The sequence below is a fragment of the Perca flavescens genome, chromosome 3, assembly GCF_004354835.1.
Source record: "Perca flavescens isolate YP-PL-M2 chromosome 3, PFLA_1.0, whole genome shotgun sequence".
Lineage (NCBI taxonomy): Eukaryota > Metazoa > Chordata > Actinopteri > Perciformes > Percidae > Perca > Perca flavescens.
The window spans coordinates 18,418,360-18,445,788 of NC_041333.1; the positions used below are offsets into that span (position 1 = coordinate 18,418,360).

At 39.4% G+C, this 27,429-nt stretch overlaps 1 protein-coding gene across 4 annotated transcripts; it reads right to left on the reverse strand.

Moving 5' to 3' along the window:
* Positions 1 to 1,029: 1,029 nt before the first annotated feature.
* tlcd2 (TLC domain containing 2) lies at positions 1,030 to 26,524 on the reverse strand. Of its 4 annotated transcripts, none has more exons than XM_028573182.1 (5): positions 26,501 to 26,524; positions 23,732 to 23,857; positions 22,996 to 23,078; positions 20,076 to 20,158; positions 1,030 to 4,283 (listed from the first exon to the last, which is right to left on the reverse strand). In XM_028573182.1, the coding sequence occupies exons 2-5, from the start codon at positions 23,824 to 23,826 to the stop codon at positions 3,903 to 3,905; spliced, it is 642 nt and encodes a 213-aa protein (XP_028428983.1). In that variant the 5' UTR covers positions 23,827 to 23,857; positions 26,501 to 26,524; the 3' UTR covers positions 1,030 to 3,902. The 4 variants fall into 4 exon arrangements, with proteins under 4 accessions (XP_028428983.1, XP_028428982.1, XP_028428981.1 ...); XM_028573181.1 differs by lacking the exon at positions 26,501 to 26,524 and adding an exon at positions 24,277 to 24,363; XM_028573180.1 differs by lacking the exon at positions 26,501 to 26,524 and adding an exon at positions 24,268 to 24,355.
* Between the last annotated feature and the right edge of the window lie 905 nt (positions 26,525 to 27,429).

Consider the following 27,429-nt stretch of genomic DNA (forward strand, 5'->3'; position numbering starts at 1 on the left):
GCTCTACAACTAGGGCTGCTATTTAATTTGACGATATTATATATTTAATAGGCCTATCTATAATCTATAATATCTAACAAGTCAGTTAAGTATTTAATACAAATTAATCCAGCAGTCCACTGGATATTAAACAGTGCTGAAGGTTTGCCCAAAGAGAGAAATACAATATGTTTGGCTGATGTACTGTGTTATGATATACAAATACTTCCAAACGTGTTGTGCTTAGTGGCAGTTCTGCTCAAAATTGGTAACGTGGCAATGTAGAAAATAAGTAAGTATATTTACTCAAGTACTACTAGATCACTTTGATTTATGCTACTTTATAATTCTACTCTACTACATTTATGAGGCGCGTACTTATATACGCTTTGCTCCACACTATCCAACAGCTATAGTAACCACTTACAAATAAAATCTATGATGAGCTTATATTATATAAAATATACCAATATTACATAAAATAATTAAACTTGGCTCCTCCTGGACCAGCTACATTTGAATTCTTACATTTTAGTGTAAATAGTAATAAAATCATTATTCATCATCATAATAATATAGCTTTGACAGGGACTATTAAATCTGCATAATATTCAAACACATTCAGCTGATATGCATTCTCTACTAGGGGCGGCCTCTAGCTCACCCAGTTAGAGTGTTTGCCCCATGTTGGCTGAGCGGGTTCAAATCCGACCTGCTGCCCTTTGCTGCGTGTCGTCCCCCATCTCTCTCCCCCTTTCATGTCTATCCACTGTCACTATATAATAAAGGGAAAAGCCCCAAGAAATAATCTTTAAAAAAAAATCTTGATTGTACGAATGAAGTTTTACATTACTACTTTTACCTAATGGTTCTGAATATTTCTCACATCCCAGCTATGTAGTATTCATAAGTAGAACTTTATCTTGACCTAATTGACCCAAGTACTCTGGACTGCTTAGTTTACTACTTACGTATTAATCCCAAAATCTGCAGTACAGCTGTCAAACAATAGTAAAAATGCGTCTGTATGTCATTGAAAGAAAAACACAGTTGTTCTTTTGATCTTTATTTTCACGTTAAGCAAATGATGTTAATATATAAACATAAATTGGAGTTTTGATTACAAAACAATCTGCCAAAACATGAAATAATAAAACTTATATTTACACTTGAAGCCATAATTCTGTAAAATGTGACAGTTTGATGCTCCGAGAAAGCAGATGATGTTTGGGTCGGTTGCTTCAGTATTGCATGATTTTCCCCTTAATGAAGGGTTTTTGAGTCTTTGACATGCTGCACAGTGTCAGTAGTCTTCACTGTGGTTTTGAATTTCATTTGTAGTTGACAGACAATATTTCACCAACCCCCACAAAAAAAAAGGAAACCTATAAATGAACAAGCAAGGATGTAAAACTGAGATTACTGTATGTGTTGGTTGTGATAAAGGAGCTGGTATTTTCTAATTCTGTGAGATCAATGCAGTCAACCACCACATTTACTGTGTATGGTGGAAAATGTGAGGCAGTGTGGCAACTTGACTTCATAAACGCTGCCACTTTGAGCTCGACTTTGCAGCTTTCCTTGTGTCCACTACCCACAAATATAGAATAACCCTGTGGCCTCAGGACAATCATAGTTTGAAACCATATAGATATCAAAAAGAGTAAGACACAGCAACATAATGTATAATTCCAATAACATTACACCCTTATATAAACACAATCACAAATATGTAAGCTTGCTTGTTAGAAAAAAACTTCAATTGTCATCACAACCACAAAGTCAATATGCACAAAAAAATGTAAAGAATTGGAGAGAAAAAAAAGCAAATCTACATTCACAATAAAAATTCAAAGAAAGAGTTACTATTGATCCTAAAATTGGGGTTATCAGCCACGACAACAATAAAACCAAATTTAACCGTCTCCCTCCCAAACAGTGCCGTTTCTTAAGTGCAGTGATGTCTTGATTTTAACGTGGACAAAGAGTTTAAGTTTGCACAATTTGTGTCTTATGTTTCAGAATATTATGTTTGCGTCTGCCCTCAGTGTGTTTGTAATGTGCTTCGACAGCCAGGATCAAGGGCTTAAACACTTTCAAGCTGAGAGAACTATGAGCTTCCCCCTGTCGACATTTGGTAATGTAAATATAAGACCACAACATACGCAATTATATCAGCTTCACTATACATGTGTTTTTAATAACAGGGACATTCATTGAACATTGTGTTCATTTTATCTTTAACCTACAACTTCTTTGTAGTACAAATAAATTACAAATCTACACAATTTTATCCCAAGAGGTATGATTATACACACAAAAAAGCAACAACTCAACAAACATACAAGGACAGTAACGCTATGATGTGAGTGGTAAAAGTAGTCAGCCTCGGAGCAGCCGTGTGTATAACAGTTTGCTGTATTCACAGATCTCAGACCTGTTCGTTTCTCTGTATCTCCCGGTAAAAAGCAGAGATTTACAAAGATGTTAGGAAATAAAGACATCTCTGGTGTTCTAGTCTGTGTTGAGATCACTGAGGTGATGTTGAGGAGTGTGCTGTCCTCCAAAGGCCAAATGAAGAATAACAACTTCTTCAGCTCTATAAACAGACTATAAACCATCATAGACCACAGAAAGAAAACCTGAATCTCAGTTTGTACTGCAGCAATATCTATTGTCGATTAGCTTGCTTTGAGTTGCTGTTATTTCACAGGCTCCGAGTTTCTGACAAATACAGCAGCCAGCTGAGTGGTCTGACAACCTCGGTCAGTGACTGCTGCTGGCCACTGATGTCACTGGTGATGGCTTGCAATTCATTAATAGGCTTTGGATTTTGTGTTGTTCCTCCAAGATCTACCATCACGACCAGTTCCATTTGCCAACCAGATCTGAGTGGAACAAGTGGATTTAAGGATTATGTTTACAATGAATGTAAAGCCTGTTATGACGGATTTAAAATGATTTTTCCAAGATATTTTAATACAATTTGGCATAGTGTAAAATGGCCATAATTGTTTACCTACAAAATCAAATCTGATCTTTTTTTTATCCACATGTCAAAGTATTCACCCATCATCCTATTCTTTTCTTCAGTAAGGATTGCTATGTGCTGCATATCCTCACAGACAAATATCATTTTTAAATAAAAGAAAATGTCTTGACATTTTTCTTCTCTAATAACAAAGGACCTGCCAAACACTGACAGCAAAGCTTGTGTAAGAGTGAAGCAAAGAATTGATACAACCCTTTTGAGGTAGCACGCAGTTTTTAGTTGAGATTTGTTAAAGAAAAAAAAAAAGATATAATCACCTCTGCAATGGTCGTGTTAAACAACAAGAGGGATTGGATTCCGTTACGTGAGATTTTATATAACCCACAATGGTATAATATAATATATATAAATAATAGGTTATTCTTAAGATATTTTTTGCATGTTTCCTATGGACATATGTATAAGTGTTGTATGTATGTGTTGGAGGTTTCGTTTTACAAACGTGCGTCTTCACTTACTGTAAGCTACATTTACAACAGATTTAGCTGAAACACCCTGTGGGAAATAAGGCGTTTGGTGTCATTGTACAAGGCCTTCCATTGTTCATATGAGAGAGCCTCCATTTACTATTAGTGAGCCACTAATAGCACTTTAGGATGATGGAACCACACACAAGCTTAAAGTTAAAACCACAACATAATGTGACATAATGCCTGAGTGTGATCTGTTTTTGATGTAAGGCTAGTTGATTACAACTTGTATTCATGTACCTGTACAGTATGAGAGATAAAAATATCCCTTCATCTCCCAGCTTTGAGTATATTACACACAAGCAAAACGGTACCAAATCTCAGCCACAGGTCGTTAACATACAGTTATGAGTTGGTTTATGAATTATGATCCTTTTTGTGTCCCTTCATCTCCCTCCTTTCTACATCTCCTTCTCTTTCTTGCTCTCCCGAGTGCTGCTCTTCAAAAAGTCACTCCTGAGTAGGCGACAAAACAGAATAATATTCATGGCGGTCATGATGGCCATACCCACGCTGCCCAGTGTGTAGGCCAGGAGGGGCACGTTGTCCCTGTTGAGCACCAGCCAGCGGGTCATCCAGGCCAGTGTGTTGATACGGAACACCACATATGTGCCCAGGTTGACGATGCTGTTGACCCGGTACAGCGTGCCTGTGGCATTGCTGGCCATTCGCAGCAATTGCCTGAGGTGGAGGAACACTGAGTTTATCTCTACCAGCAGAGCCACCACAGCAAAGCCCACGTAGTGGCAAGTCAGCACGGAGAGGCCGAAACAGGTGATCACCTACAGAAGACAAGGAAGAAGAAGGTTACAATCAGAGCATACAAATACAATATTTTCAATATGATACGGATACTGGGTGGACTATGAGACGAGACCCCTGGGCAGCAAAATGGTCGAGTGGGTCGGCCCTCAACTGCAAGATTGGTGGTTCGATCCCAGGCTCCTCCTCCCACATGTCAAAGTGTCCCCGAGCAAGACACTGAACCCAAGTTGCTCCCCGGACGATGTAGGTGGCTGTCCACTGCTCTAATGCTTAGGATGGATTAAACGCAGAGATGGAATTTCACTACATTGTACTGTACGATTGTATGTGACAAATAAAAGGTTATTCCTTCTTCTTTAAAAGGCCCCACCATCTCTCAGTAATACAAAGACTTTGTGATGCTTTTGCCTCTTTTTTGTTGTCCATTTACCACTTTGTAGTAATTTTGTGTCTCTTCGTGGCCGGTTTGTGTTTCTTCAAGGGATATTTTGGCTGGGGGGGGGGAACCTGACACTTTGGGCCCCTGTCTGTTCAGTAATCCATCCATGATAATGGAGTGGTTAAGATATCACCTATACCACAATAAAATGCAGGGATGCACCGATCTGGTGTCTTGAAGCTGACAAATATGAACTAATATTTTCCTTCCCAATTCCAATGATGCCAATATGTATTAAAAAGTCTAGATAAAGTACACAACTGTTTAAGCTTTAATACATGTCTATGTTCAGGATGTGTTTTAAAGACTGCGGTACTTGCAACTTTGTGTGGATAAGTGGATAAAGTGACAGATAATCTTATCTAATATCTTTAAATTAAGGGGGTTGCTTTACATTTAGTCAAAGCAGTGGTCAGCAAACTCAATTACAATATTATTTTCAGATTAGATTCATTTTCAACTGGCTTCTTGTGCTGATGTACTGTAAAGTACATTGAGTAAAGTATTTTACTCAATGACCAGGTGGAAGGACAACACCCCAATGACTCATTTCTGCTGAGCAGTTGTTATGAAAGTGTGTGATAACTAACAAAAAATATCCACAAGATGGCAGCAGCATCTCTCAAAAGCAGTCTGAAACCTGAAACTCAACAAATCCTGTCTGCTGACCTTACACTGAAAAGTCAGGGGAAAGGTTTACCGACGATATCTGGTATGTTGTGACAAAAGCGTCTAACACACTCACAGCAGCTGTGTTGTAGATGTAGTTTTGGATGACAGAAATGGGTTTATACCACACTCTCCACAGGAGCCAGCACCCATTCTGACACCACCACATTCACCAGCTTCATTCACACTCGGAGCACACTCGTGTAGTGTAGCAAACCGCGTCCAATCAGATCGCACTTTAATCTCTGGCTAAACTGCCATGTTTATAAATCAAGAGTGGATTGTGGCAGACAGTGAAGGAGAGATAGTAGTAAAAGAGCACTACAAGTAGAAAGCATTCCAAAGCAAGCTGTGTCTTAGGTTCATTTAGTCAGCTCATGGGATACACGGTGGTGTGAGAGAACGGCTCAGTCAAGGCTCAGCTGGAGAAGCATCTTGTGTTAGTGCATGTGAGTCTCGTACGAGGTCACAGGATGCCCTCTCTAATGCAGTAAACAGTCATGCGATGTATTGTAGTGGGTTAGAGAAAGGGGCATGTGAGGAAAGTCAGCAGCAAATTATCCCTCACTTCCTGCAAGTTCACATAGTTGTAATGAGTCGTTAGTTTTGGCAGTGTTTCTTGTTGAGTGTACCGTTAGGGCACTGCTGTCATCAAAATGGTTTGGGGTCAGACAGATCCAATAAGTGGTCCTGGACATGTCTGGCCTTTTGTTTTCAAGATACTGTTTCATGTCATGGACTTAAGTGTTAAGAGGGAAACTTTGACCTGTAAATTGTGCTATAGGTCATTCACAATGTCTACAAATAATCCTCTGGGAAAGATCAGTAGCTTGAGTCCGTAGGGACTTGGGTTGGGCTCTTGAGCAAGGCACCGCACCCCCCCAACCGCTCAGGGTGCTGGTCTAGCACTGGCAGCCCACTCACTCTAACATCTCTCCATTTGTGCATGAATAGGTCCTGAGCATGTCTGTGTGTATTTCAGGCCTGTGTGTAGTGGTTTTTAACAAACAGAGTGTAAATTGTAATTTCCCCCCTGGGGATCAATAAACAAAAAAAAAAAAAAAATCATAATCTGGACCAAAGTGTTGCACAAACAGACATCTCCATCCTCAGGCCCCATTGCTATCTGGGTGCTACTGTAGCTGAACAATAAAAACACTGATTTGAGGATTGGCTCTGACTCACACAAACACCCCAAATAATCACAGCCAAAATCGAAGTCCTCACTAGTTGTCAGGTTATAATGACAGTGATGAGGAACAATGTCAGTCAACAATTCCAATGACGACAATGAAAGCACACCGCATTTAGCACCACAAACTGCCTGCCTCATCAAAGTCAGCGTGTAGGTAGGACACACACGGCGGTCATTGTCCTGAGACATTGCACTGTGGTCATGACACCTTGTTATCAAATCACAGAAGGCAGGCAACAACAAATGAATCAACTAACTACACTGGTAACCAGTGTCTAGTGGTACACGTTTTGTGATCATTGCAGTTAATATGATTATCCATTGGACTGGTAAGCAACTATCTCTCTGTTTGTTCTGTTTGATGGCTTTGGGTCCATAAAATGGCTAAAATAGAGTCAATAAACGTGACTATGATGAATCAATTTATTATTACGCAGGTTACTTGGTTTTTATTTAGCTAAAACCAGAGTACAGATGGACTAGCAGGCAACTGCTTAATTTGACTACAACTAAGACAAGCAAATTTGTATTACTTTTTGAAGCAGCCTATTATTCCACCTTAAAATCACCTCTACAAATAAAAATAGTGTATAAAGTTGAAGTCTCTGAAATCATTAGTGCTGGACAAAAATTAAAGGCGGTCATTTAACCTTTGTTTTGTTTTTGAGTTAGACTGAAATGAGAGCCAGAACTCCTTATTAACACACTGTATCAACTAGACAGATGCAATTTCTTACACAACACAAATTAAAACAATCACACACACTGAAATACAGCAACAGTACATGCAGTAAAAGTGGTGTGTGCGTTATAAGATCATCCATACATGTTGGTTCAAACCTACAGCAAAGACAGGACCCTCATCGGTTACCCTGAACATGCGAAAACAAGACCATAATCTCTATAAGTAGACACACACACACACACGCACGCACACACACACCTCAAATCTAATCTGGGAAGGTCAAACAAACCCTTATATAATGCTAAAATAAGATGTTGAAGACAAACCCAGTAACAAAGACTGTTTGTTACTTCATTATGTTGTAAAGGAATTGGAATCATATCAAATTTCCATTACATTTGAAGACCCTTCTCGAGGTTTCTTAATTTAAAAACGGAATCTTTTTTTGTTCCTCCTGCATGTGTATCTAGTTTTATTGAGGTAATCTCCCTTTTATGGTGATTTTCTATTACCCAATGACAGTTATGCGCTACGTAATCTCGGAACACTGATAGCACAACGGCTCACAGGGCCACATATAACATGCAATAAAGTTGTCCAACAGTAAATGTACAAGTGATGAACCATAACAAAAGAGCCACAATGTGTGCATCATCCCAGTCTAGAGAGGGAGGCCACTCTAAATACCATACTAGGTAATCATCAGCCCCATATGGTTCAACAGCCAACCAGTTGCACTCTCTGTGAGCATATATGAGACCTCCGTTAGTCATCCATTAAGGACAACTACTCACACACCCTGTACTGCTGTCAGCACCGCGAGCTGAGAGGGAATCCCAATAATCCCCCACCAGCCCCCCTGGATCCATCAGATGATTCAGCATTAGCTGGGTTTACCTGGATAAACTCTGCTGAAGCTTGGCTTTCACATACAGCAGCCCAGACACTACTGTCCAACTTTGGTGGACAAACAGAAACATGCATTGGTGTTAGCAGGATTTTAACCACAATGGCGGAATATTAATACAGATTTAATAATAAATATGAATAACTTTATTTTTATAGCACTTTTAAAAACAAAAAGTACAAGGACATCAGAATACTCAGACATTATAACAACAGCAAGCCAAACAAAAGCACGACAAAATGTTATAAAATAAATACAAATAAAAGCAATAAAAAGACATCACATAAAAGCAAGTCTATAACAATGTAGGGGTACTACTACTTCAAATACATTCAAAGTTATCTCAGTTAATTCCACATTTTTTTAATTAGTGAAAGAGCTAGTTTTGTAGTGTGAGAGTAGTTTTGAAGTATGAAATACAATGTACAGCTCCAACATTTGTGAGTGATAGTGTGATATGACCAAAAGCACTAGAACAGCTAATGGAAATTTTGGTCAGATTGTTTCGCCAACTTCTTTTTCCAAGGTTAAGAATGAACTTTCAATCAATTTCTTAACAAACATGGAAGTTAATAAAAACACTCAGGAAAAAATGGAAAACGGGGCAAACTTCATCTTCTGAGAAAAAGGTCTTATACAATCAAAAGCTCCAAAACAGTTGTGCTCGTATTGCCAAGTGCCGTTTCCACAAAGGAACTTTCAATCTTGACTCCGAAATATATAAATTGGAAAACAGTCAATTAAGCCTGGGGCCTCATTTATAAAAAGATTCTACTCTGAAAGATTTTGTGCGCCAAAAAGTCAGAATTTTCGTACGCAAAAACAAAATTCGGATTTATAACACATTATGGCGCACACCGGTACGCACTCTTCTCGTTATAAATACGGACGTGCGTTACCTTATGCGGTCGTGCACGAGCCTCACGCTCCTCCCAAGGCCGTCTCATATTTGTCCTAATAAGGTCCATGTTAATCAATCAATGAATATTGCTGCCCTTGATGACCAATTGTGAAATGGAAAAATGGGGAAAACACGATTCAGCGATTGAGAGATTGAGGTGCTCCTAACAGAGGTAGAATATCACAACAAAATCCTGTTCTGAGGCCTTAAATAGATTTATTTGTTGGATATAAATATCAATTTTTAGAATTCATGGATAGACCTAATTGATTGTTACGAAAACTAAATTAAAATTTAGAGTGTGCTCACATGCAGGCTGTGCGCTATGCATCGAGAGTACTCTATCCATGTGATATTTCGCGTTACCATCGGAGTTCACTAAAACCCAGTCTACAAAACCTTGGGAGCTTACGCACGATCACACGCATGGTCAAAAGGTTGCGGAAAACTGGGCACATTTTTACGCATGGGAATTCTTTATAAATCCCAACTTTTGCGAGGAATGTTGCAATGGCAAAATTCACCCAGGCTTCACGCAACTTTTCTTGCATAGCAGGTTTTTATAAATGAAGCCCCTGGTATCACTGGGCTCGACAACCTATTGTTACAGACAGGGAGGTGGGTGGCGCTTAGGTTTAAATGGGACGGAAGAGGACAGAAGTGGTATTTATTTATTCATAACCTTTAAACTGAACTTATATACATTAACCTACTGTTTATAGCCACCTAGATAAAATCCAAGCAAAGGGCTGAAAACAAGGCGGTGTGGGTGTTTGTTAACTGCATTTTTTTCCCTGTGGGCTCAATTAGATGATCTCTACACCCTGGTGAGGGACCTTCCCGTGCAAAGATGGTAGGCAAATGCTGTAAACGGTGGTTTGATATGGATGGACATAGTGAAAGCAGTTTAGAAAAAAAAGAGGCTCTGGCATGGGGGGAAAAAAAACATCATCCCTAACCCTGACTTTTAATCTAGAAAGTAAACAACCACAGGTTCAACCGACAATTGGGATAAAGTTCACAAGATAAGAGAGTTTGTGTCAAGATGGCAGGTATTGACAAACGTTTATTCTTTTGAATTAAGCCGCTATATGGCTATCTGTATTTAAAAAAAAGATGAAAGAAAACGCAGGGCAAGATAAAGTTGATAAAAAAAGATATGTTTAGCCTCAAACAGGATTGCAAAGAAAGATAACACCTGAGAAGCAAAGTGGCTGCTGCTTACTATGTCAAGGTACCAGCCAATGTAATGAGCTGCACCTTTTTAAATAGTATATCATTATATAGCTTTCTTGTCTTCATGGTTTTAATTTCCAAGGGTGATGTTTGCTGTTATTTGCTTGTTTAAGTATTCTGTAAACATTTTATGAAAGAATGTAGCAAATTTCCATCTGCACATAAAATTAAGGGAAAGTGGTCATCAGTTTATGGTTTACTGGTCACCAGTGTAGTAATGCTATATATAAAACATGCTTCTCTGGGCTGCATGAAGGCGAACATGCACATGGTAGTTTAGAGACGCTTGTGTGGCGGTTTCTTTTTTACTTGTACAAACAACTTGCGTTTCTGGTAAAAGCATAAATCATCTTTAGTTGAGCTCTTAGCAATGGAGTACAGGTCACGGCTAGTTCTGCCATTTACTTTATAGGAGTGGAGGTCTGAATGTGTGAGTATCATTATTACAGTATGTGGTCTTATGTCCATCTCACACAGTCTATACCAGTTTGTGTGTGTGCATTGGTGAGATATGTTTAATAACTGCACACAAGCAAGACAGTTTTGATGCTTATAGGAGCATATCTACACCCATCTTTGTTAGGTGATGAATATATGTATTCCAAACATATCACTTACTATACCTTGTGACTGTGTGTGTACGGTGTGTATGGTGTGTGTTCGTGTGTGTCAGAAAGCATATACTGTAAGAGCCAAACCACCAAAGACAACGTCAGCTGCAGCTTTTCTGAGGTAATTTAAGCATTAGAAAAAGCAAACCACAAACATTTAAGATATCTCATCCTCAGCACTCTGACACATGGAAAAGAGCGTCCATCGTCACATTCCATCAAAGCTTGTATTCAGGTTCTTAACCAGCGCTTGAACTGGAATAAAGAGGTGTGAGTACGGTCAACCTGCAGCCTGCATATGAAGCCATTATAGGGAAGGGGTGCTTTAGATACAACAGATAAAATATGTAAAATACAAAGTACACTAATCAAAATATATTATACTTCAGCATTACTTATCACTTCCAATTACTGGCTCCAGTTTTGATTTGTAAAATTTTTTCGCTCTGCTTATTTGATTGTCCAATAAATGGCATCTAGTACACTTCTCTTTCAATCACAGGAAAGTGATTGAAAGGCAAAATACTCCACAGGACCGACATTGGCCTTCCAAATATAAGCAAGCTATTTAGACATCTATTCTATTTTCTGACAGAGGTTTGTGCAAAACTGGACACTAAATTAGGTTTCATTTTATAACATTTTATTATTATGCAATATTTACAAAAGTTCAGTATGCCATATTGTTTCTTTAAATGCTACTTCAAAGCTTTCTCCCTCTAACAGGAACAAAGCGTTGGGTTGGGGAAATAATGAATACGGCCTTTAAAGTTCAATGAGTCATGACCACAACACACCACCAATTTATGTCACAAAGATTACAAAGTTTCCTAAAATTGGATTATTGGACAGGCATAGGAAGGGGATAGGAAATGGCCAAGTGAAGTTAATGGAGAGAAAACTAATAGGAAGCTTAAAGATGCAGTAGGTAAGACTTATAAAATTTACTTTCTGTAATATTTGCTGAAAGTGCCCCTATGTTCCAGTAGAACTACATTAAGCAGGTCATTAAAAAAAAAAGAAAAAAATGTGGCTCCTCTGGCACCACCTACAGCCTGTAGTGCAATTTGCAAAAATCCACCGCTCCCTGTTCAGATGCTCCAATAAGGGCCAGGAGGGGGTGGGGGGTGTCTAACTGCGTGTCAATCACTGCTCATGCACACACATTCATTCTCCCTTGTGGGGGGAGGGACTTAAGAGTAAGTTTTGGGCTTTAGCAGAGAGGGGGGAGGGACTGACAAGTTGTCGATTTTGGCTAAGTCCTGGAGCTTCACAATCCTACCTACAGCACCTTTAAGAGGTGCTCTAAGCCATGTTGCGTGACGTTACTTCTTGTTGACGTTCAAAGTATTTTCAAACAATTTTCAAAGAAGAATAGCTCGCTCCTCCCTCCTCATCCCGTTCCCTCCCTTCTGTGCTTCAGTGCACTAACCCCCGCCCCACCAAATCCTTCTTGTACGTTATTGGCTGAACACTGGAACACGGTTTGTGTATGTCTGCATGGTCCAGGTTGGACCACTTTGTTTTTGTTGCCATTTGTGGAGCCTGGGCTGTCTACAGAGACCGTGTGTTTAGGGGACCGGCAGCTCGCGGATAGTGAGGAGATGTTTGCTGTATGTGACAAAAAATGTTGTAGCCTAAAAAACGCGTGACATCGCTTAGAGCACCTTTAATATGTAAGCCATCTGGTGATAGGCAGACTAGCTGTGGGGTGATGAGCAGGTGGGAAGGCCTTACAAAAGCTCCAAGTCTCTGAGAGGAAATAGAGGGAAGGTTGTGCAGCTTAGAAAAATGAGACACGCACGCACGCACACACACACACACACACACACACACACACACACACACACACACACACACACACACACACACACACACACACACACAGTTCAACACACACACACACACACACACACACACACACACACACACACACACACACACACAAGTACTGTGGGGATGGTGATCATAATTTTTATCATGCAACCTGCGTTATCTTCCATCAGCTGACAGCGGCACTGAAAGTCAATTCAGCGCCCCGCTGTCACAAACATCTGGTCAGAAATTCAACAGATTATTCAGGACCGATATGATCAGGTAGCATTGCGTTGGAATTCATTTATAAGTGTACTGTATGTGTGCAATGCTAACTATAGGCTGAAAGTCTCTCTTCATCACTTCAGGGTGAGGAGATAGGTGCATCTTGGTGGACTTGTAGTATTCAGGCACTGGGTGTGAAGGGAGGGACGGCTGTTTGCATTGCCTTAAGAACACTGTATATCTCAGCCATTAACTCACTTCTCAGTGGCCAAGGAAAGATTCTGAATGCTCTTAACGCTCATTAGGACCAGGAAGCACCCGAATGCTCTTGAGATCCGACGATATTCCCGATTGTTCACTTTCACGGTTTAGCTTTGACTGCAGAGCAAATTAGAAATAAAAACCTATTCCTTAACAAATCAAACAATGGCACTAATCATATTCCCCCATTGCAACATAATTTTGCTTCCAAAATGAAGTATTAAATGCATATCCTTAAGGAATAGTTCAGCATTTTGGGAGACGCGCCTATTGGCTCTGTTTTCCCAAGTTTGTACTAAGCTAAGCAGGTGCTGGATCCATATTTACTTCATAGAGAGAGAGAGTGGTAACAATCTTCTTCTTTTTTTTCTTAGCAATTATAGCATACAATATACAAAATTATTTTTTAATTTATAGCACTATTATAGCAAGGGTTTCTGGTGAGATGTGAGATACAAATAAAGGAAACCTATGACAATTACTGTTGATAACTCAGGTTGGCTGTTAAACATAAAAAAAACTCCATTTACTACAAACATTCAATGTGAGGTTGTTCCTGTGCTGTACTCTCACATGCTTGCACACCCGCCTACGCTGCTGGTGGACTCATACGCAAGTACTCTGGTATTCCCACTGCAACTGGATTTCAGCCAAGTGTGTTCTCTATCTATCTTTTTTATGCCGTGGTTCTTGGCCATTAGGTGCGCCACTCAGGAAGAACAACTGCACAGTTTCTACTCTGACCGCACCTTGCTTTTTCAACAATAATTATAAGCTTACCAAGTGTCAACTCCCTTTGTTTTCTGAACCTGCTGATGGATGGGTGCCTCTACAAACATTCCTGGTCGTTATGACGATGACAAACAAATGCCACATGCTTTTGTGGGGCACTCTGCCTTTCTATCCTCTAGCCTCTTCAGAAAACATGACACATGTGTATGAGTAACACAACTGCTCTTTTCTGCTGTCTACCTGTAGGCTGAAAACAGTGGAATACTGGCTTATCCCCACTAGCCTGCTCTGATAACACTGATAACTTGAATGTCTTTAGCCTTGATGAGCACTTTGGAATTAACAGCAAATATACAAAGTCTGTTTTTTTCACACATGTATGCTGTCAACTGTTTTACTATCCAAAAACATCAGTTTTCTTTTTTAAATTATCCACTATTCCCAAGACATACTTTCCTCACTTTAAATTCCAAACCAATGCTAATAGTTTTCTTCTTTTTACGGTCACAACAGGCGTTCATTATTTAAGATATTTCTCAACAGTGTGCAGTTTGAATGGGCCTGCATTCTGCACGCTTTCTCACTCTCAAAATGCACATGATAATAAGTCTTGATCTCGATTTATATATTTGCTGCTGTGTAACTGCATCGTGTCAGCAAATATTTACCTGACTTCTGAAGACAGGTCATACACACATCCTGAAAGTTGACAGCAATTTTCAGGCTTCTAATAGTCCACTGTGACTGCTTTTTAGTGCCTCACAGCAGCATTTCTGTGATTGATAAAGAGACAAGAAGCTGCATCCATCAATCTGTGGGTTTTTGTTTTGTGTGTTGCCTTTGCATTAGATGAGTGTGAACTATTTGACACAAAAACAATGGACGAGGAAATTCCTCAATGTCACACATACCATGAGGCCAACCAAAAAAAAAAAACGCCAAAATCGAGAAATAATACTACCAGAGCAGGGAGGCTCTCATTGGTTTGTAGCTATGTGAGGGGGTGGTACAAGCTGCAGAGAGTAGGTGGACAAGGGGGGATGGGGGAGATGTTTGGAGTTCATACTAAAGATAGGGGGGTTGAGAACAAGGCAGCGTGTGTGATATATGGAGTGGAGCTGCAGCACAGAAAGTTTTAAGGGGGGGTGAACACATTCGCAGAAGCCCTCTCAGGAAGCAGGAGGTTTACGGCATGTGTGTCTCTCTCTTGGGAGCCTGAGGTTTATGTGGAGACTCTCCTCCACCTCAGGATATACACAGAATGTGCCAAAAAGATGAGACACAGACACACACAGACACTTTTGCCGCCCAAAAGAATCTATGTACACATTCCATTTTCTATTTTTCAATAGGTCTCTCTTTCTGCCATCTCATTGGCCATCATCATCCTCAGGATGTGGCGTGAAATTGCTAACTTTGTATCGTTCCAGGCCTTCTCACTCAGCCAACTGTATGTTCTACTAACATTTCAGCTAAAACAACAGACGTTCCAGCAGTTTATGGTTTGCAAACATCATGTTGACACTAGAGATTTTAAAAAGCAACCCTCAAACGGAGGAGTGGCAGAGCCCACAGATTGTGGATGGCTGGAAATATATCTGTGGGCTGGCTTTGCAAAAACAAAAACACAACATACATACAGAATCAGCTGCTGCTATACAATATCAAGGGTTTTAGGCATGCAAAGATACACTATAAACCATGCTCTAACCTTCTATTTTACATGAACACTCAAAATGCTCTTATCAATGCAAGATTAACCACTGGAGGAAGTACATCCATCAGGAAACAGACTAGCTGAGCTTCAGATAAGTTTGAATAAACAGCGCCACCTCAGTTGCTGGCCTATGGTTTTTAGACAACCAGCAGCTATTAGAAGGAGTTGCTGGAGCAAAGAAAAGACAGAAACAGGCGTACAGGATAATCAGGTTCTACAGAGTTGAAGATGTAGCGATTCGTGGCGTTCCAGTGACATGTGGTATCAAAAGCAGTTACCACATGGCCAACGACCGAAAAGCGAGACATCCTCTCACAAATCTATTTTCACGCCTGGTAAACTGAGACAAGTTCCATTCATATCTGAGGTTGGTAGAGGGTTAACCTTCAAGAGGAAATATGTGACTGAGGTTGAACATGGCAAATTTGAACATGCAAACACCTTAAGGATTTCCAGGTTAAAAGGATACAAACAGTAAACTGTTTCAGTAAATCTGACAATCAACTGAACTCCTTGTAAACTGAACACAATCCACCATCAGGAGGTGGGTGAAGAAACACATTATAGCCACAGAAGCTGTTAGATTTGAGCAACACATTTACCTTATTCAAACCTCAGGAAATGTGACTGATGATTAACAGTTTACTGTATTTGTTACGGGCCTCTTGGGCTGATTATTGCAAATTTGGAAATAGCAGAGGGAAGTTGAGAACTCAATTACTTTCCCAGGTTGTCACAGTGTGTGTGAGTGTGTGTGTGTGTGTGTGTGTGTGTGTGTAAGAGCAACTTGTGCATTTAGGTACAAGTATTCCCTGACACTGGAGTATAAATGATGATGACATGTTACTCGACTAAGATCCATATAAGTAGCATAGTGGAGAGAATGTTCAAGAGCCTACAAGTATGCTGCTTTACATTTGAAGAAGACCGGGAAGAGCAGATGTGATTGGAAACAGCACCGATCCTCAAATTGCTGATTAACTTGTGCAGCTTCGAACTCTTCTAGTGTGTTGAGTGGCCTTGGCCTCTCTCTACGAAGATAACTGAATTATGCCTAATGAGAGAGGGATAAGAGGCATTTACTGAAGGAAACCACAAACATGCTGCAAAACTACAAATCCCTGTGAGAGGGGAAAGAGAGAGCAGAAGATTCACTTGGTGTTTCCACTGTGTATTATTGATGAAAGATGAAGATTGGACGTATTGCTGTTCACGTGCTTTCGTTCTTCATGGAAGAAAAAAAATCTGTCCTATTGGCATCCTTCGTTTCTGGCTCTTACTTTTAATTACAAGCTCACTATTTCCAAGAGTCATGGGCAAAAAAGGCTGAAACAGACTCAACATGGGGACGAGGGCTTTTTACAAGAAAGGCAAACAAACCTTGGTTTTACATTAACCACACGCACCCAGTGAGTCCAGCTCAAACAATGGCAAAAAGCACACTTTTTATTTAACTGTACTCTTTCTTGAAACACTGCTCAACAGGCTGCACATTTGTGATTATTTTTTGAAAGCCCTGCATGTTATGTTTCTTAGACTATATATATATATATATATATATATATATATATATATATATAAAATATATAATATATATTTATAAAAAATAAAAATAAAGAGAGATAGATAGTAGGTACATAGATATATGGCATCCTATTTCTGGCAGAACTATCAGCACTTCCTGTTTTCCAAAGGAAGCACAAGGTTATGGCTGACAGGATCTCATCAGGCGTGAGTGACTTTGGCTGGGCCCACATGCTTCTCAGACAGAAATAAGAAGCTGTAGTCTCCACTTCAGTCAATAAGAAGGGGGAAAAAAAAATCTTTCCATGGAATTTTTGACTTTATTATTTCTCCTGGACTGCGACAACAGGGATATTAAAAAAAAAAAAAAAAAAAAAAAAAAAAAAAAATCATGTTACACCTCATGATGTTTCACTATAGCTTGTATAACAGAGAAAACCCTCACAGGTGATTACAGAAATTAAGACTAATATTATAGATGTATGGGCTTCCTTTAGACGTGCATTTGAGCAGACAAGGTTTGGGTCAAAACAAAAGGACTTAAGGTAGATATAAACTTCTTTGGACATTTAGGAATAGTTTGATTACAACATGCATCTTCCTTCCGAGCCAATCCTTCATCTTGGAACTGTAACACTGATCACTGGTGATTTTAAGGCTGCATTATCAAAATTATGACCATAGATAAAATTTGGTAACGCTATTGAAATTTACTTGACAGGTCTGATTACAACTCTGACATTCAGCACATATAACTCAGTGTGCGTGACTCAACATATAAAACACATTCATCATTTTCATCATCAATTGTTTGATGAAAAGATGTTCTGTACTAAGAAGTAAATCAACTAATGTCAAGTTGTGGTTTCCATCTGCCTCAAAAAGGAGTTTGTCAACCACATCCCCACCTCTACATTTTTAGTTTGTATATATCAGCATCATGTCATGTGTCCAAGCAAATGGTAGACTGTAGCAATGTAAGAAAAGGGGGTGTAGGGGCATAAGATGAATCATACAAGGAGGAGATTTGCTTCACAACCCTTCATGAACATTTAGCACAATAACCTAATTTATAATAGTTGAATGAAAAGAACAAGAAAAAAAGACAAAATATAAAAGATGGGGCCAGATGAGGACAAGGTAGCAAAAGAGTTGGAGGATGGCCTATGTGGAAATCAGGGAGCAAACATCGTAGAGAAGAATGAATGAAAGTCTTGATGTTGGTACAATAGGGAAACGAAGGGAGTATAGAAAAAGAGAGTAAGCTCGCTGAGAAACACAGAAAGCCATGTGAATGGGAAAGAAGTCTATGTCCCTCCCACACTCCAGTGACAATTTGAGGCCAGTTGGCCTGGCCAAAACATCCATTCACCAGGCTTTAAGGAAGTGAAGCGGAAAAAAATAAAATTAAAAAACTTAAAGAAAAAATAAAAAATAAAAGACAATACAGCTATTCTCTCAAACTCTGTTGGGACTTTGCCGCCAACAACGGGTGGGTGTGGAAGATGATTCCCACAACTAATCCTGAATGAGCCTTAGCATCATTTCTACCACTGAAAATGGTTCTCACCTGGCAAAAAGTGAGTTTAGAGGTGTGCCATCATTTACAATGTCAAAGTGCACCCACACTTGTTACACGCCAAGATGCTCCTCCATCGGTCACAGATAATGGAAAGTGAAACTAATATCTGTCATGGAGTGGTTGGATTTATTTACGCACTTTAAAAAGGTTTATTTAAAAGTTTCTTTCTTTTCATATTTTTATTTACAGCATTATATGTTGATAGTTATGTTATAATAGGTTGTATATTAATTTATTGGGAGAAAACCGGTAATTCTATGTAATATCAGACATTGAACTCCCCCATATAGCCAAAATGGCATGATCCTTGTTTCATAACACCTCTGTAAAGATTCGACTGTGAGATTGGCAGTCAAATCAGGCAAATGTGTGGTAAAATAGCTACCAGAGAGTACACTTAAAATGCCAAGATGTTTAAAGTGATATTCATCAGGACAGATAATGACTTCATATTACACTGTATGTAAACATTTATATTGCCGTATTTGTACAAAAAGTAAACAACCATTTTAAACATGTCTTTCTTTTATAAATCTGTAACCCAGAACGTCAGCATGCGATATGCTTTGGAAATATTTCCACATGATGATTCCACACGTTGGGTTGAAAACATGCCTGCGTTAACACCTAAACACACACATAAATCGTGGCTGCTGTACAGTACACATCCACTCCTATCCTGTCAGAAACACCTCCAACAAAAATTTTAATAAACAGCTGTCGTTCGGTGAGTAGTACACTACAACAACAAGATGACAGCTTAGCAACAGAAAGCAATACACAACATTAGCAAAGTCTTGGAGGTGGGTCACGCTGCCATAAGCGTAAAGAGAAAATATTCAATCAGGATGTAGTTCTATATTTACACTTCATCTCATGAAGATGACTGGGAATCTGCTGGAAACAGTTAGATGTGGTTAAGACTAGCCGGGTGGAGTTCAACGTTCTCAAGGCATGAAAGAAGTTTAAATGCTTGGCTGGGGGGGGCTGTCAAACTGAAATGATTGGCTCATTGTTCCTCCCTCACTTGCCCTTTGTCACTGGACAAGAAAGACGGGTATTTTGTCTTTCCCATGTATGTGCTTCTGACAGGTGCGCTGGGGTTTTTCTGAATATACTGAATATTTAATACATCGGGGTTGTAGGTAGGCTACAAGTAAAGGATTTCTTACAGAGATAATAAAGTGGCAGTACGGTCAGTAACAGTCAAGATGAAACATCTTTGGCCAAAATGTTGGACCCATAGACTGTATAAAACTATTGTATATAGATTATTTTTTACCTGTGACCGTAATGCTTGAAAGACCTACCACAATGTGATGAAAGAGAAGCTCCCAGGACTGACTCAGCTTCTGGTTCACCACCATGTCGAGGAAGTCATTGATGAAGTAACCTGTGAGGACAGAGAGCATTTAGCCAACGTTAATGACATGTTTAGGTTTTAGGTCCAGCAATTCATTAATCAACAAAAGCCTGACAGATTTATTTGACAAGAGAAGCCTTTGAGCATTTCAAGTGTGACCCTGCTTCCATGACGACAGCGATGGCAACCAAGATGTGTCTCGGAGAGGGGCTATTCATATCCACCAACCCCACCACTTGCTGTATCCATGGTGACAGCTATTCACAATGCTCGAAAAATAATGAAGTGTCAAGGATGGGGACGAAGGGGTGCGAGGGAGCTCAGGGCATTGCTGAGACTGGAATTAACCTCACTGTGTTGGACATTTTACACCAGGACCCTTTGGTCAATGTGGCGACATGTTTGGGTTTGTCTCACCATAAACAAATGTACTTGCTACCAGCCGCATAACAAATTATTATCAAAAGATTTGCATCAAGCATTGCATTGGTTTATTTCCATTTTCTGGTCTCCAAAGAAGTTCATAGTGTTTCATAAGAGCATTGACAATGGACAGGGGAACTCAACACCAATGTAGTTTTCAGCAGCCAATTGAATAAAAAAAAAACTAAAAACGCTGTAAATAAAAATGCCAATTAACTGACATCTCTTTTCTTGTGTTTTTATAATGATTAATTTACTACTGTTTGACACCTTTGTATTAAAAACCATACAGGTAGAATGAGGAGTGACAGTAAGAAAAAAGGAATCTGATACTACTAGGACTACTACTAGACTTTCTATTGGCAATCTACCAAAGAAAATATTGATTTCTAGTGAAATCCTCCAAAGCAATTAATTTGCTTATTTCCATTCAAGATCCTGTGGAGATCTTAAACCCAGTTCGTCACACAACTGGGTTTCAGGCTGAACATTTCGTCTCTGTTGGAATAGCCCAGTTAAGTAAAGAAACCTGATTAAGACACCGGGCTTAGACTGATACTGGCGAAGTTCCAGCGGCAAGTAAACATCTTACTACTGTGGCTTTTTTGTTTCTGTGGTCTGTGTAAAGCTGACTTGCATAGCTGCATTATGAAAACTTCTTTATACTATATCAACAAAATGTGCCCGAGCAATACTTGCTATCACTATCAGCATGTCTTTTTTTTATTTGTTAGAGGTAACTTAATATTCCATTCTATGGGTGGAACAACACAGGTAGAGATAATTATTCTTTAAATTGGTTATTCATAACAACATGGAAAATGTAGAGAGTGTTAATGGTGATGACAAAAGTATTCCACACATGAACAGTTAACTGTAGTTGAGGTTCCTCTGCAAGACGCTGTTCGAGGCATTGAACAAGGTCTTTATTCAACAAGTGGAGAATAATTCAAGGCATGTCACTGCGAGGTTTGCAGCGTGGTATCACAGCGAGCTGGGCTGAATGCACAAAACTCCTCACTCCAGCTTGCTGAGGCCTCAGAATCACACCACATCTCTAGTGGGAGGGCACAGGAGAAGCACTCCACTTGTTTTTGCGTGAATTACTCCCCGTTCTGTTACCACTGGCATCTGACGTGCACGGCTCGCATTAATTAACTGACTTCTTGCGCAGTTACTGACTTGGTGATGTCACAATACAGTACAGGGTAATGCCTGGTGCCAAAGACTGACAATAATGCCCCCCATTGATCTTCACATACAGAAACTGCCCCTTGCTTTGCCAACGTCCAGGGCTGGGCTTCCTGAAAGAATGTCAAACATCCTGGGAATCCTTGGGGAGCTCTTGTTTACTGACCAGGATCCAATACATTTGTGGATTTAAGAGGGCTCACGTGCTATTAGTTGCTCTTGAATACTTTAAGGATTATTGAGAAAAAAAAAAAAAAAAAAGAAGTTAGAGTTGGTATTTTACAAATGTGGGGTTGCATGCAAACTTAGGTTTGAGAAATTTTAATTAAATCAAGCAAATCCAATTCATGCGTTGCAAGTCTCTAATGTGGTTTACAGAGAGTAAATAGTAAAATTCACAGTAGTCTGAATGGTGGATTCCAGTAAGCAATTCAGTAGCAAAAAAACAACAACTATAGGACAAGTGAACTTCAGTAAAGCCAAAAACATGTAAATGGGGTCAGAGTCAAATTAAAGGGAATGTACATGCACCAGAGAATCAATAATGTCCATATATGATTAAATCATACAGTAAGTGTAAAGACCCTGGTAAACCCTTATATTCACAATCAACTACAATATGGTAAATATTAAAGATGTCAGTGAATTGCAGAAACAATGAACAGCCATGGGACTTCAGAAATAGAGCATATCAACAGTTAATTAATTGAGCATTCAGGGTGGCACTGATGTGTAAAAAGGCTCAGTTCAACATGTCTGCCCCACTCTTACAGATAATGTGCTTTCCATGTTACTTCAGGTAATGCAAACACTGTGTTAATGTATATTAAATGTATTTTGTTTTGTTTTAAATTTGTCATACCTGCCCAGGGACTACAGGTGGAAATTAGCAATTGTTGCTATAACCTGGCCCAAGACATATTCTCTTGTTTAACAAGTTTAATATTTGTGCATTGTCCCTGTTTCAAATAAATCAATTTCCAATTCCAATTTCCAATTCCAATTTTATCCAACTGTTTAAAACTAATCAGTATGTGTCAAGTCAAGACTTGTATCAGCTAGTTAAAAATGTTTTACATTAACTAAAAAGGAGACTAGCTGGGATGGATAATGTAATTTCCCCATTTCCCCTTATGATGGCAGCACCTATGGGCGCACTATCTCTAGCCCTCCCCTCCACCACCACCCAACCCATTCAGACACAGGACACAATTTGTAACTGAACACTGTAGAAGTGCCGACAAGCTACTCACCGATCGAAAAAGACACCAAAGCGTGAGAAAACACAGAGTGAGTTTCTATCAAATCTTCAGCCATCTGTGGGTGAAGGAAGAAGCTGAAAAGATAAAACACACAAGTTCAAATGAATCATTTCAAATGTGTATTTTACAGTTTGAGGAACTTCAGAGCGATGTCTTTTCTTTTTTTTAAGATTACTTTTTGGTCATTTTCAGCCTTTATTTTTGACAGGACAGATGAAGACATTAAAGGGGAGAGAGGGGAAATGACATGCAGCAAAGGGCCGCAGGTCGGAGTCGAACCCGAGCCCGCTGCGTTGAGGAGTAAACCTCTATATATGGGCGCCCGCTCTACCCAACTGTAGCTATCCGGGCCCCCTCCAGAGTGATATCTTTACAATTAACAAAGTCAACTTTAATGCAGATAATTGGGTTATCAGTGCTAGTCATAAGCTTCTACTACATCATATTTAAAACGATGCTATCTATAGGCTAATGTTATATGTAATACTATGAATACTTTCAGGCTAAATGGGTCTGGTCAAGCAGCATGGCGAAATTCAAGTCGGTTAACAATAGCCTAATAAAAAGTCAAATAACCTAAAAATGAAGGCAAAATATATTTAAACCAAATTTTTGAATACAACCGCGCCAAAAATAAGCCAGCATCCATTTCTAAAACCACATCAACACCGTTCTATTCCCAATGATCCTGACTTCATTAAAACAGTTTTTGTTCAGTTTAACTCACCAAAGCACTGCCCATATCGCAGTGATAAAACTGTGCATGAATGATGTAGATATATTTCTCCATTTCCAGGCATTCCTGCAGGCAGATTCAGGCATGGGCAGTTTTCTGACCACAACGTTGACGAGTCTGAAAAATCCGACAGAGCTCCCGGTGGTTAAGATCACTGAACTCACTTCCATGGCTGAAATAAAAGAAGACCTCACTGGCCACACTTGTCCCCAATACAAGCGGTAACGCTCCGGAGCCTGTGGCTGTAAGCTACTTGTTTGCGACGACCGAGACAATCACGTTAGTATACCGGTATACTCCCAATAATGTCTGGCTACATCACTTAAAGAGGCTTGTGAAACGCGAAAATAAGCTTGTGTTTCTTTCACGGTTATTGTCGAAAGAGAGAAGGCGTGTACGAGTCTGTCAAATGATTTCCAGATTGAATGTTTGTGATATTTTTCTGTAATAATCCCTTCAAAGAAAGCTCTGTTGCCACAGGTGTAACGTTAACCGGTGGAAGTGAGTGACGAATGTCAGCATTAAACCTTGTGTACAGTTGTGAAAGCGTCCCTGTTGTAAAACCGCATCTCTCTTGCTTGTGTAACTTTAAAAATCAACATAAACCAAACGACGCTCTTTCTCCGCCCTACTACAAAGGGGCGCGGCCAAGAGCACGTTACATGTGTTATGTTACATTCAAGTGCGCTCGGAAATGTATCATAAAATAAATCAGAAACTTTCGCCAAGAATGTTTGGACGTAGACTACAAGGAATTTGTCTGTCTTGGTTCATATCGATACATGAAGGGTTCATTTGCAAAAACAGTTTATATTAATTTTACTAAATCATGTGTTTGTGTGTGTTCAATCCAGGTTTTGGTATTGTTTTGATCAGGTTTTGATAAGAGATCTATTTTTTCTCTTTCATAAATCGTGTTTTTATTATTATTGTGCACAAGGGAATATCAATTAAACTGATGTTGACTTTATTATTATTATTATTATTATTTACATAGAATTACTTTTATCTGTTTTTAGAAATGAACTCTTCCAATAGACTACAGTGCAAAAGTCAAGAGACATAATATAAAATAGAAAAATTAGAATAAAAAATTCACAGTATTAAGTATGGTTGCAGAGAATATTTTTGTGTGGGGAGATAGTAAAGATGTGCATTAATGTAACACATTCACAGATTGAAGATGCATAATCTATCATACCATACAGTATGCCATAAAATGACCAAAAATTAACAGTAGGTTTATATAACAAATTAACATACTAAGGATTTAAACAAGACGTATGCTGATAACATACGGTATTTTGTAGGAACTCACTACAAAATACTCTGAAATTTACGTCTCTAATCCCAATTTCCACCTTTAATCTTAACCTACAAAACCATATAGTCGATTCCTGTTCCTGTTGATAAACATGAATCATATTTATACATATACTTAAGCATTTTATTTTTATTTTTTTTCTTTGCTGTCTATTTTTTATTTTTTAATGGCTTGTTCTGTGTGTTATGTGTATGACATGTATATGTATAGTTGTGGAGTATGTTAACATTTATTTCTGTAGCCTCTTGGCCAGGTCATGTTTGTAAATGAGAAGTTGTTCTCAAACAGTTTACCTGGATAAATAAAGGTTTAAAAAAAACAGTCAATCAAAATTCAACTTTGAAAAGCTACTGTCAGTTCTACTTGACAAAAAAGGAAGCAAATGTTTTTCTCATGATTTACTGCTTTACTTTTAATTTTCTTGGAACTTCTCATCTCACCACCGCCTCGAATATTTCTGTTCCGGCTGTGAGCTGCTCTACATTGCATTATGGGACAACAATGTTCATCACTGGGGTGCTGACGTGTAAGAGTAAGCGTATTGTGTCACTTCCGGTGTTCCCGTGTTACAAACGCTAGTTTGCTGCTCCAGCAAAAACGTACTCAACTCTGCTTTATTGTTTAAATTAGCGGCTATTTGCCTGGATTGTATTTGAATTACAATTGTTCTACTCAAGCACTTATATTTAGCTTCATTTACAGCGACTGACTCGCTGAATTTACAATTGTTAAACGCTGTTAGCTACTTTAGCTTAGCCATTAGCAATGGCTAATTCTTCTCCCTCTCCTGCTCTTTCTTGCTCTGTGTGTCAAATGTTGAGCTATTCCTCTGCCTACTTTAGTGATAACGATACATGTAATAAATGTAGTATATTCGCTGCTCTGGAGGCAAGGCTTAGTGAATTTGAGTCACGGCTCCGCACCATGGAATCAGAATCGTATGCTTCCGTAGCTAGCCAGCGCTATGCAGCTAATGCGGACCACCATACTGTAGCTTCTGCTAGCTGTCCCCCGGCAGACCTCGAGCAGCCGGGCGAGTGGGTGACTGTCCGAGGGAAGCGTAGCGTTAGATCTAGACCAGGGAGTGCACATGATGACGGTCGCTCTAAACCGGAGCGTCTTCGCCTCTCCAACAGTTTCTCCCTACTCAGCGATACACCCGCTGAGAAGCCAATTCTGGTTATTGGGAGCTCTGTACTGCGATATGTGAAGCCGGCGGCTACAGTCATATGTGTCAACGGGGCCAGAGCGGGCGATATAGAAACCCATCTAAAGCTGCTGGCTAAAAAAAACCGTAAATACAGTAAGATCATACTTCACGTAGGGGGTAATGGTCGTAAATCGGAGATCACTAAAATTAATGTTGAGTCACTTTGTGCATACGCAAAGACAATGTCGGACTCAGTAGTTTTCTCTGGACCCCTGCCAAACCTGACCAATGATGAAATGTACAGCCGTACGTCATCCTTCCACCGCTGGTTGTCGGGGTGGTGCCCAGCTAATGATGTGGGCTATGTGAATAACGGGGACGTTCTGGGGAAAGCCTGGTCTGATGGAGAGAGACGGCATTCATCCCACCTGGGACGGAGCCGCTCTCATATAATAAAATCTGACCGAGTTTATCAGACATAAACCATGAAAAAACCGTGCAGTGCAATGCGCCCCCCTGTGCTTCCGTTGGAGCAATCGCCCACTCATAGTCTAATAAGCAAGGTGTCTGTTCCCCGACTCAGATCGGTTAAATCAAAGGTAAACAAAAGATGCGCTATACTTAACAACCTAATTGGAATTAAAACGACTGCAACGATAGAACAAAATAGGAAAATTAGATGTGGACTATTAAATATTAGATCTCTGTCTTCTAAAGCAGTATTGGTAAATGATTTGATATCAGATAATAAAATTGATTTATTTTGTCTCACTGAAACCTGGCTGGGCCATGAAGAATATGTTAGTCTGAATGAAGCCACTCCTCCCAGTCATATTAATACTCAAATTCCTAGAGGCTCAGGCCGAGGAGGGGGAGTTGCAGCCATCTTTGATTCAAGCCTGTTAATTAATCCTAAACCTAAACTAAATTATAACTCGTTTGAAAGTCTTGTTCTTCATCTTCAACATCCAAAATGGAAAAAATTACAGCCAATTATATTGGTTGTTATTTACAGGGCTCCAGGTCCGTATTCTGAATTTTTATCTGATTTCTCAGAGTTTTTATCATGTTTAGTCCTTAAATCAGACAGAGTACTTATTGTAGGTGATTTTAATATCCATGTGGACGTTGACAATGATAGCCTTAGTACTGCTTTCAACTCATTACTGGATTCAATCGGTTTCAGTCAGAGTGTGCACAAGGCGACGCACTGTT

What these genes read in the sequence shown, in the direction of transcription:
- tlcd2 (XM_028573179.1), bottom strand. Translation starts at nt 23,910, where the DNA reads ATGGAAGTGAGTTCAGTGATCTTAACCACCGGGAGCTCTGTCGGATTT. An exon ending in GCGATATGGGCAGTGCTTTG is followed by an intron (nt 23,079 to 23,731) that starts GTGAGTTAAACT and finishes TTATCTTTTCAG; the next exon opens with CTTCTTCCTTCACCCACAGA. An exon ending in TTTGGTGTCTTTTTCGATCG is followed by an intron (nt 20,159 to 22,995) that starts GTGAGTAGCTTG and finishes CTGTCCTCACAG; the next exon opens with GTTACTTCATCAATGACTTC.